Here is an 11,846-nt window from a genome sequence, read left to right as displayed (position 1 = left end):
ATCTAGCATGTGAATGAATTGCCAAAATGCTGACCTTTGTGCTAGATAGAGAAGTTAATGATGTGCATGTTGCACACCCAGCCATTTAAAAACCCATATCTCTCACAGTCCCTCAGATGAGAGTATTTAGTAAGGCTTGTGTGAACTGATAAAAAAATGTTCTTGCAATGTAATATCTAAAATTTTCACCCCAAAATGAAAATTTTATAAATTTGTACATTACACGTGTCTTTATATATATATATATATATATTGGGGGTTGAACGACTTCTGATTTTTTGAAGTCGACTTTTATGTGATGAAAGTCGAGTCGAAGTCGACTAGTCGCTGATGACGTCATTACTGAACAAATAAATCTGGAGCTGTGATAAACACCTTGTGCACAGCTATGGCATACGACACAGCGCTGCCCACATAACAGCTTTTTTATCAGTTCTTTTGTCTTTGGGTCGTTATATTTCTCACAGATTTCTGCTCGTTCTAAATCAGATACAGATAAAGTAGCACAGTAAAATTACATGAATATGAATGCATTAGTGAGAGCGATTGCGTGTGTGAATTAATTCTACCTAGCAGCGTCTCTCTACTATAGAGTGAAGCTGTGGAATTTACTAGTTATTAAGAAATATATGCTTGAACGTTTCAGTTTCTAAGCTATTTTATTGAAAAATCACAGAACAGTGTTGACAATACATTTCGCGCTGAATGATTCAGTGTGTGCGCGATCTGCGCGTGATGTACGAGCTACTGTCTGTAGCCTACTGTCCACATCATGTTACAAGACAGTAGGGCTATTGCAGACAGAAACAATACTGTACTACATCGATGTTTCCTGTCGGCTCAATTTTTGAGTGGACTTTGCATGAGCATGAACGGTATATGAGTGGAGCGACTGAGCGGAGCACACACATGCATTGAGCGGATAATACGCAGAGCGTCACACCACGTGAAAGTGAAACCTGAGCGGTGAACTAATTTTCGGCAGGCGAACTTTCGGTGCATCTCTAATTATTGGCGACATCAGAAATGGATATTATATAATAGATGCTTTTTTGAACATTTTAGCAATTTAAAAATATTAAAAAATGATTTTTTTTACACGGCACCCCGGTTTGGAAACACTGCTCTATAGGACCAGCGATTAGTCGACATCAAGCTTAAAGCGTCATGGCAGAGCATTGAAGTCGACTGATTAGTCTGTGCAACCCCTAATATGCATATACATATACATAAAAATGTGTATTTGTAAGAGCTCTTTAAAATTTACAAAATTCAGATGCTATTACAGTTTTTCTCAATCAACTTTGACTAATTTTGTCTCAAAATGTGGTATCTCACCCAAAATTTTAATTCTTGGTTCAAAATCTAGACCAGCAACATTTTTTTATTTTTTATTTTTTTGAGCTGTCAGCTGTCAAACATCATGTGAGCTGTACTGGTCAAAATGGTAAGATGTTTTTTTTTTTTTCACTGTGACAGTCAACCCTGGAAATATTTGTAATATAATATTTGTATATAATTTTCTTTTTTGTTCTAAATTGTTGATACTGACCGTCAGTTTTGTCTAGCTTAATCCTATTTTGTAGCTTTTTCAACACCAGGTAAAAGTCAATTCATTTTGCATGAATCTATGTTTAGAGGTTGTGAAGAGTAAGACAGTTTCACTGAGAATAACTCATCAGTTATTTGAGACATTTGAGAGCTGAAAAGGCCTACAGTGGGGATGGGAAGATTCCCCGATTTGCTAGGTGCATCGGTAAAAAAAAGTGTGCATCGGCTAAAAGTTGTCATTTACCGGTATATCGCGATGAATCGTTTCTAACATATTTGCATCGGTAAAAAACTATTTATTTATATATACTTACTAGTGGATGCGCTATATTTTTTATTATTTAGAAAGTGACCAATAATCTGTGACAAGTATTTTATATGTAGATTGATTTCTCCTCTCTAAACTGTTATTTAAGCGCGCTCTCTCATCTGCATGAATATGAGGCATCACAACACTATGGAGACCCGAGGAAAAACTGGGATTAAAGTCCAAAACCTGACTTGAAATAACCTAACAAATCAATCGGGGCTAAAGCAGTTCCATTAACGACGAATTAAATTCACACAATCTCACTAATTTGTGCACGCTTATTCTTAAGCAGACCTTGTGTCGATCATGGATCAAATCTATCCACCATGATCGACATTAAAGTCTGCTTAAGAATAAGCGTATAAGAATATATCTGTGCCGTTTAATGCATTTGAGACGTTGTGTTTTCCTCAGTGCATAACTGACATGTCACAGGTATATTTTTCATCTGTAAATGTTAGAAAGTCATGCAAACATATCCATTTTGATGTCAGGAGCGGCCGAGGCATGTGAGAGCAACGAATAGGAGCGCAATAATATACATGTACAAAAAATATAAAAATATACATTTTGCTAAAACATTCGTCTTTGGACATAAAATGTGTCTTTTGTAGAATTTTAAACCTACATATAAAGTGTATTTTAATGATAGCAGTAACTGTAAGTGGACTATTGAAACGTAAGCTAGTAGGCTACAGTATTAATTACTAAGCTCAAATGAGTTAATGTGTGTTTCTTATAGCAGTTAAAATGTAGTCATTTTCTTTATTTTCATTTTTAATTCAGTGATTTTAACTTTTAATTTAGTTATTTTAATGCTTTAAAGAGCAATTTTAGATTGTAATGTTCTAATGTTCTGCAAACTATAAAAGGTACAGCTGTAATAAATCCAGAGAGAAAGGCTGCATGGCTAGAAACTGTAAAAAAAAATAAAAAGTCAAATAATAGTGGTAATATCACTATGTTCCTATTGGTCAGTAGGCTAGAGGAGCGTAGCTTAGCCTGGCACTTAGCCTGCTTTAGACCAGGTTTCCCAGCACAAGTTTCCACAGTAACTAAGCTTGATCTAGGCTTATGTTAAATTTGCTTTATGGAACCAAATCATTTGACAGTGAGTCAGACTAACTGAAAGAAGCCTGGCTTATTTGGTTAACTTGTTTTATGAAACAGGCCTCGAGGCATTAAGTGATCATATTTTCTCCATTGCATATTGCATCGAATTGTATTGTGTTGAATTGAATCACAATCGGATCGCACTGCATCTTAATATGGGTGAATCGTATCGCATCGGTAGCTGCTTCATATGTATCTTTAATGTATCGTATCGTTGGCTATGCATCGAGATGCGTATCGTATCGGCCCGAGTCATGAGATGCACATCCCTAGCCTAGTGATTGTGGAACACTGTAATAGATCATTATTAACTGTATTACGTCACTCTCTAGTGGTTATAAAGTGTAAAAGCCGATGGAGATCCATTACATTCCGAGTACAGCCAAACCTTTATAAAAAGTGCTGTATTCATTAATGGAAAAACTTGTTACAGCAGTTTAATACAATTCATGTTGTGGTATGAAAAAATCTTAAGATTACTTCTTCAGTGAATCATTATTTGGGTGAGAAGTAAAAGGGTTATGAGCAAATAGACTTTATTACATGGCATCAGATATGTTTTCAAAGCAAGCTAAAATCAAACATACCTAAACATTGCCAGATTTGTATTTGGGTTATACGAGGGAGAAAACACAAATTAGTGTTATAAAGTCAGTCAAAACAATGCTTTCAAAACTTGAGACAATGACACTTTAAACAGTCAATTCTTACAACAAATACGTAAATGATATATGGTCAAATCCCCCACCAAAGAAAAGAATTAGCATGTAAATACTTCTTCAGATGTGGAGTTCATGGTACAAGCCGTCAAGGAAAGTCACATTTCCCAGAGAAAGGTGTGGAACAGCAAGGCCACAGCTCGAGATGTGGAAACTAAGGCAAATTCAGTCCAGAAACACACAGACAAGATTAGAAATAGGAGTGTTATCAACTGCAGACAAATACAAAGCCTTTCCTTTTGAGTCAAATTAAGATGGCTGCTGGGTGAAACTACAATGCCTAACTTCAGGACACAGAGATGGTTTATTAAATGTGAGGCTGAATCTCTTCAATTCGGCGCTCAGGTCACCAGAAACAAGCAACCTTTGGTGTTCATTTGAGAACACCAGAGCACCCTGTCTATATGCATTCTGTCAATAACTAGAAGCTGAGTCACTTTGCACAACCATTGTGATCCACTAACAACCCATGGCATCATACAGTCTTTTGCAGGTTCATAGACATTCAAAAGAGTTCATTGCACAACTCTGGGTGTAAATAATGGCGACAGGTTATACCTGCTTTTTCCTAGAGGATTTGCAGGGGAAAAACTGAAGACATTTAATATATATAATATAAATATAAATAATCGATCATACATGGGGCAGAGATTAAACTACAGATTAACTAGTTTTAGCTGTCAGCAAGGCCCTCGAAGCAAAGTGCTCATTCAAAGGGTAGGCGATTTGTCAACAGTCCATGTTATGTAAAAGTCTAAAATGAGTGTATACATTTCTGCCACTGCCATTCACAAGTGTCTATACAGCGTCCGATCCTTCATTGTGTTAAGTAACAAATATTATATTACACCTCCACCAGAAGACCTGTGAGTATGTGAATATGGACAGTGTGCTCTCTGTAATTAGGTCTTCTTCTTGAGTTCTTCAAAGCGTCGTGACAGGTCGTCAAAGTCAATGTCGTCAGATGTGTTGGCGTTCGCTCCGAAGGAGGAGGCTGGGAGTGTGTCGGGAACAGATGGAAGTTCAGGAAGGGTAGAGTTGTCATAGATCTGTGCAGATGTGGCTGGGCCTGGAGAGAAAACAGAGCTTTTAGAAAGAAAAACATCATAACGCAAGCGATTAACAAAAATTATTAAATCATATTAGGACAGAGCACATACCTGGGATGACCTGGGAAGGATTAGAGGGTTTGACAGATAACTCATCGATCTTAAAAAACACATGAAAACATGTTAATAACTTCTCATACATACATGGCAACTACTGCAAATAATCAATACTGCTATATTAATACTGTGAAGAGTTAGAATTATGAGCCGTGCACCGTGAGATAGAACAGACCCCTATAGTGAGTCAATGCAGTGAATATGTGAACACCTGGAGCCTCGTTTATAAAGGTGTGCACAGAACGATCTTAAATGTGAAAGCACAATTTCCAAAATGTTCCTACGAAAAAAAATTCTAAAACGTCCAACCACAAAGAACTTTAGACATTTGCTAAATGCATCACACTTTTTAAAATCGCAGTTTACCTTCAATTCAAATGCAATATGAACAAGCACATCAACTCAATCTACAGAACACCCACAAATATCCCTATATGGTTCAGAAGACACGCATATTGTTTTTTTGAAGGAAATTACATACAATTAATGTAGCTAATTGTAATGCAGCTGCTTTTTGTATATATACACCTTTATAAATCCGAATTTTCTTCTCAATTTTGATGTAGAATGAAATCTATGGAATTTAGGATTAAATATGATCGTATTGTGCGTTTTATAAATGAGGCCCCTGTTTCCATGCACAGTAGAGGATTTGTTGGGGTAAATGCTTCAAGGTGAATGTCACAAAAGCAAAATCAAAAGAAAAAATATTGTATTTTTGTATAAAGACAATGAAACATTTGAGGTGATATTATTTGCATAACAATTAACACTTTTCACCTCATTTTTACTACTAATAATATTAATGTCTAACTGGTCCAAACAAAAGGCTTCATTTTCTTTAGGCAAAATACTTCTCGTTTCTTTTCATTTTGCCGGACATGTTCTTGACAACCCATGTGAGATTCACCTTTTTAATATATTTTTTGTGTACATTTTCCATAAGACTCACATTCAGCATATGGCTACTAGAATACCTAAAAGCATTTCCCCAAAAAATCCCAAAAAGCCATACACATGGTGCAAGAGAGATCAGAATGTAGTGTTTTCATTCCTTTGCAGCCCGTAGCACATGCCTGTGGAGGCTCCCTGTGTGAGATCAGAAGACTGACAACATAGCAGGACTAACACAGCATGTGAACTGGAATAAACTACTCTTCCCTGCAAGGTGGAAAGGTTGTCTCCGTCTGTCTGGAAGGGTGGGAGGGGTGGTGATCACTTGCACTTACAGATTCATAGGTGGGAGGGCAGCTGGGAAGCTGTGGGGGCTGCCCTCCTCTCACTGGAGGCTGGAAGTTGCTAAAGCCATCATAGGTTCCAACAGGACCATTAAAGGGCTCCTGTAGGGGGAAAACATGATTTTAAACGGATTTCACAGCTAGACAGACAATCAGACTTCTTCGATTGGTCAACTTAATTTAGTTAATTAGAGCTTGGTCTTACAGCTCCTTTGGGCAATGGGTAGTTGAAAGCTGTGGGCATGGGCATTGGCATGGGCATAGGCATGCCTACAGCGGGAGCAGTGAACCCTCCTCCACCCCCTCCGCCAGCTCCTGGCTTCTTGAAGTCACTGTCCACATCGATCAGATCTGCCTCTTCACCTGGATATACCTCTGGCTGTGAATGATAAAGATGAGGAAAGTTTGAAACAAATGCTGCTTGTAGACATGACGAACTTGAAGAGGAAGAGAAAATGGATTCCTACCCGAACCATGGCATCAGGTTCATAGGGAACATTGTAGTTTTTGGCGATTTCAATGAGGTAACGCTCCACCAAAATCTTGGGAGGGGCCTCCACGCTCAGTTTGTGCATAAGCTACAGAGACAAGGATCGATATTAATTTACAACAGCCTAAAAGCAGATTTGTATAACCAACTCCTTATGCATTTATGATATTCTGAATTTGGCTTTGCTCTTCAATCGATGTAAAGGACCGTTTACACCAGGGGTGTCACTCAATTCCTGGAGTGCCAGAGTTTTTCCAACCCTGCTCCAACACAAATACCATGCAGTTTTCAAATAAGCCTGAAGGACTTGATTAGTTGGATCAGGGGCCTGTACCATGATGGTGGCTGAACAAACTCAGGGTTACAGTTTTAGTTTTGAGTTGACAAAACCAAACCAGTCAAATCCGGCTTTGTTGGTACCATGAAGCTGATCAACTTTCTCGGTCAACTCAGGCTTGATCCTGAGTTAATGGAGCATGTGCACATGAAAGTGTGACATCAGTAATGAACAGCCAATCACATGCCTTGAAACTGTGATTCGCTTCTCATGAGAGAGTCAGTGCGATTCACTACCAAAGATTAAAAGATTGTACAATATGAAGAATTTAAACACATTTACAAGATGAAATTATCTATCCATGAAAGAGGGAAACTTAAAGAAAACATCATATGTAGTCATGTTTAAAGCTATTGATTCTAAAACTTATTTATATTGCATATTATCTATATGTTTATATTAATCTAAAATAAAATCTTAATAATGACTATTGAACTACGCTAGCTTGTGTAATGGATTAAGGGTATAATAATTATATAAATCATATCAAATAATTATTAAAAAATAATAATCTCTAAAAATCAGACAATTTTATCTTTAAAAATGTTTTACTATGTAGCATCCTTTAATTTGGAGTAAGAGAAATTGGGGGAGTGGCTTTATTGCGTCAGACATGTGTCACTTTGCTTGAAGCTGATTGGTCAATTTTCGGTTTGAGATCTCTAAACCAGAACATAACCTGCCCCAGAGCAGGTTAGCTGTGGAGTGTAAGTTACTATGGTGATGAACACCACTAAAAGCCAAGCCACTTTCATGGTACCTAAAACCCAGGATTGGTGCAAACTAAACTGAAACTTACCTGGCTAGCCAGCTAAACCGACTTCATGGTACAGGCCCCAGGTGTGTTTAATTAGGGTTGAATCGAAACTCTGCAGGGCTCCGACCCTCCAGGAATTGAGTTTGACACCCCTGGTTTACACCAAGGATGGTAACTATAATTAATAATTGTTTAAATTCAAATTCTTCAAGAATAGGGAAGTCCACACCACAAATATAACAATAATGATACAAAGGAAATACAGTGTTGGAATCACTTAAAGAATAATTTAATTTTCTAGCTAATGAATGATAAAAACATTAAAAGCCAATCAGAATCCACCTGCGCATTTAATGTGGTAGACGACATAAATTACAGAACGTTATCATTCACTGGTGTGGACGCTAATATAGTTAAAGTTATAGTTATCGTTCTTGGTGTGAACAGGCCTTAAGATTAGGGAATTTTGTAAAAGTTGTATCTCTGCCTTTAAGGCTGGAATACATTACATGACTTTTAAAATCGAGGCATCATACACTTGCGGACTTTGTAAATGGTTAGAGAGAAAAACAACTGAGGATCACACACTACCAGACTTTCAAGTCGTTACGAACACAACAAACTCACACAGAAATGTGCCTTGTTGCTGAGAGAAAAACGACAACTGAAACCAAAATGAGTTCGCTAATGAATGATAAAAACATTAAAAGCCAATCAGAATCCACCTGCGCATTTAATGTGGTAGACGACATAAATTACAGAACGTTATCATTCACTGGTGTGGACGCTAATATAGTTAAAGTTATAGTTATCGTTCTTGGTGTGAACAGGCCTTAAGATTAGGGAATTTTGTAAAAGTTGTATCTCTGCCTTTAAGGCTGGAATACATTACATGACTTTTAAAATCTAGGCATCATACACTTGCGGACTTTGTAAATGGTTAGAGAGAAAAACAACTGAGGATCACACACTACCAGACTTTCAAGTCGTTACGAACACAACAAACTCACACAGAAATGTGCCTTGTTGCTGAGAGAAAAACGACAACTGAAACCAAAATGAGTTCTAAAATTGGCTCAAAATATCAATAATGTTTGATTTCTTCCAACTGGATAAAATCATAGTCTAAAGCTACCAAAAAAAGGCAAGTAGCGGTGACTCCTCTAAAAAGAGTGAATCAGTGCAAAAAAACTTGGCAAAAGTTATGAAGTGTATTCAGCCTTCAAAAAGGAACATGACGCCTCTCCTTATGAAGCAGTATGATTTGAGGTAGATCAGGTATGCTGTTACATATCAAAAAGGAGCTTTGAAAATGCCCTAATCCATGTATAAGCAATAGTTATTGCAATGTTTGCCCAAACACACATTACTATGAGTTCATTTAATGCCCACTACCTCTAAACAAACATGTTTTACCATACCCTATCATTAACTGTTCCAATCTGGTTTGTCCTACATAGCTTTCCATACTCTTTGCTGTATTTGGCACACAGCTGATCTGAAACCTGTTAAAGGGAGAAAAAAAGACATGAATGATCCATACTAGAACCACACCCCAGAAATAGATTAAAGACAAAGACAAATGATACCCACAATCTTCAGTTCTGCCACTTCTGATTGCAGTCGAGGAGCAGCCCAGATGAGTGTGGATACTGCTTCTTGTAGGCCAGGGTCCAGTTCTCTGAAAAGTGGATGGAAAATTAAAGAACGAGCAAAAAATCCACACATAAAAAAAAAAAAAAAGGTTACTCACTTCATGGACTGTATTAAGCCAAAGCGGGTGAGCAGCAAATCACAATATAACTCCAGGATCTCCATAGCCTCCACCAAATAATCCTCCCTGATGATGTGCTCGACTCTGATTCTTGCACGCTCATCTTTGCCTGCTGACAAGTAGTCTGCGATCTCCTTGCGAGCCTTCTGGGCTAATTCAGCTAATTCAGATCAAGAACGAGCCATTTTAGGTAGATGTGGCTGACTCTTAACTTTTATAATAATAATAATAATTCATTACATTTATATAGTGCTTTTTTGGGCACTCAAAGTGCTTGCCAGCCTGAGATTGACACGAAGTCTTTCGGATTTAAACCCTCCACCAAGCATGATGGAGCACTGTGGAGAAATGTCAAGAGCCAAAGATCAGGTAAAAAAGTGGAGGTGGAGGTCAAAACAGTGTCCCAGGTATCTCGCATGTTGTTAAAGCTTCAGTGCAAGCATATCTAGAGATTTGGACTCGAGATATGCATGTCTCCTGTTTGGTGAGTGAAGTCATTGACATATCATGACAACAGCACAATTCAGCTACTAGGAACCTAAACACTTTAGTCAAGTTTAAAAACCAGGAGCCAAAGAAAAACAGTGTAAATGATAACACTCGTCCCTTCTGTCAGAAAAAGCAGTGGCAGTAGTAGTACAATATTATCTGATCAAAATACTGTGGTTCTGTTACATATACTAAGAACTACAAACAATATCAGTACATGTCCAAAAAGATGGTAATAATCAGGCACTTTCTGTCGGTTACACTCTTATATATTTAGAAATAGTGGTTTATTTGTCATTTCGATTCTCTTACATATGCTGACTGTGTTAGTGTGAGTCACAACAGTTAGCCAAAACAAGAGTAAAAAAAACCCATAAAACAGAGAAATAGATTAGCTGACAAGCAGTCAGTTGTTATTACTTGTATAGATCGATTCGATGCATCTATACTGATCTCTACTGAACGAACAAGGAGGCGGTTTATGACCAGCCTGAGATTGACACGAAGTCTTTCGGATTTAAACCCTCCACCAAGCATGATGGAGCACTGTGGAGAAATGTCAAGAGCCAAAGATCAGGTAAAAAAGTGGAGGTGGAGGTCAAAACAGTGTCCCAGGTATCTCGCATGTTGTTAAAGCTTCAGTGCAAGCATATCTAGAGATTTGGACTCGAGATATGCATGTCTCCTGTTTGGTGAGTGACGTCATTGACATATCATGACAACAGCACAATTCAGCTACTAGGAACCTAAACACTTTAGTCAAGTTTAAAAACCAGGAGCCAAAGAAAAACAGTGTAAATGATAACAGTCGTCCCTTCTGTCAGAAAAAGCAGTGGCAGTAGTAGTACTATATTATCTGATCAAAATACTGTGGTTCTGTTACATATACTAAGAACTACAAACAATATCAGTACATGTCCAAAAATATGGTAATAATCAGGCACTTTCTGTCGGTTACACTCTTATATATTTAGAAATAGTGGTTTATTTGTCATTTCGATTCTCTTACATATGCTGACTGTGTTAGTGTGAGTCACAACAGTTAGCCAAAACAAGAGTAAAAAAAAAAAACATAAAACAGAGAAATAGATTAGCTGACAAGCAGTCAGTTGTTATTACTTGTATAGATCGATTCGATGCATCTATACTGATCTCTACTGAACGAACAAAATATATTAAAACCCGTTTTCGGGTTGTCAGAAATCTGACGGTTCAAACCCGGAAGAGACTCGATTAGCGGCTAGAGGAGCTAATTCACGAAAGTAAACAAAACCCTCAAGAACCTACAGATATTGACAAATAATCAAACAATCGTGGATATCTCATAAATACAGTACAACACATAGAATAATGATCATATTTACATGTAAGTTCCTCTTCAGACGCTGGGAAAGAGTCGGTTTCTATTAGAATGGTTGGCCACTTGCTCAGTTAGCATTTACTTCCGCATTGGACGTGACTTCATCCACCATGACGCTACAAGTCACATGGTCGCCGGTGGAAGAATCGCTTATGAGGGGAAACCCCCGTCACTAGGGCGGACAAATCACATGTCTTTAAATGAGGTCATGTTCATGATATTACCGAGCGGCAACCTCTCGCTCTCTCTCGTGAAGCCAACAAGGAAGTGACTTAAACTGTAATTCATCAACTGGCCGCTAGAGGCTGGCTGCAAAAGGGAGTCAGTCCCATAGACTCCCCATGTTAAAATGCCCAACTTTACAGCAGAAAACAACATGTTTACAGCCTGGTTCAAAAAATTATTTTGGTCTATATAGCTCATTTTGCCCTTCATGACAACTGTGAGGGGGTGGATTTTTTTATAACTCATCCGTTTAAATTATATTAAGCCTTAAAGTTCTGCATAATTAAGGGCGTGGCCACTTGAGTGATAGGTGGATT

General features: G+C 37.8%; 1 protein-coding gene across 2 annotated transcripts; it reads right to left on the bottom strand.

Moving 5' to 3' along the window:
• Positions 1 to 3,449: 3,449 nt before the first annotated feature.
• LOC107600347 (IST1 homolog) lies at positions 3,450 to 11,537 on the bottom strand. Of its 2 annotated transcripts, XM_016292218.1 has the most exons (10): positions 11,309 to 11,537; positions 10,394 to 10,490; positions 9,435 to 9,615; positions 9,275 to 9,362; positions 9,103 to 9,186; positions 6,565 to 6,675; positions 6,303 to 6,476; positions 6,089 to 6,199; positions 4,854 to 4,902; positions 3,450 to 4,762 (listed from the first exon to the last, which is right to left on the bottom strand). In XM_016292218.1, the coding sequence occupies exons 2-10, from the start codon at positions 10,479 to 10,481 to the stop codon at positions 4,596 to 4,598; spliced, it is 1,053 nt and encodes a 350-aa protein (XP_016147704.1). In that variant the 5' UTR covers positions 10,482 to 10,490; positions 11,309 to 11,537; the 3' UTR covers positions 3,450 to 4,595. The 2 variants fall into 2 exon arrangements, with proteins under 2 accessions (XP_016147704.1, XP_016147703.1); XM_016292217.1 differs by lacking the exon at positions 10,394 to 10,490 and having other exon boundaries at positions 3,454 to 4,762; positions 11,309 to 11,520.
• Between the last annotated feature and the right edge of the window lie 309 nt (positions 11,538 to 11,846).

Source organism: Sinocyclocheilus grahami, unplaced genomic scaffold (genome assembly GCF_001515645.1).
Source record: "Sinocyclocheilus grahami isolate Dianchi unplaced genomic scaffold, SAMN03320097.WGS_v1.1 scaffold282.1, whole genome shotgun sequence".
Lineage (NCBI taxonomy): Eukaryota > Metazoa > Chordata > Actinopteri > Cypriniformes > Cyprinidae > Sinocyclocheilus > Sinocyclocheilus grahami.
This window is presented reverse-complemented; position numbering and strand designations above follow the sequence as displayed.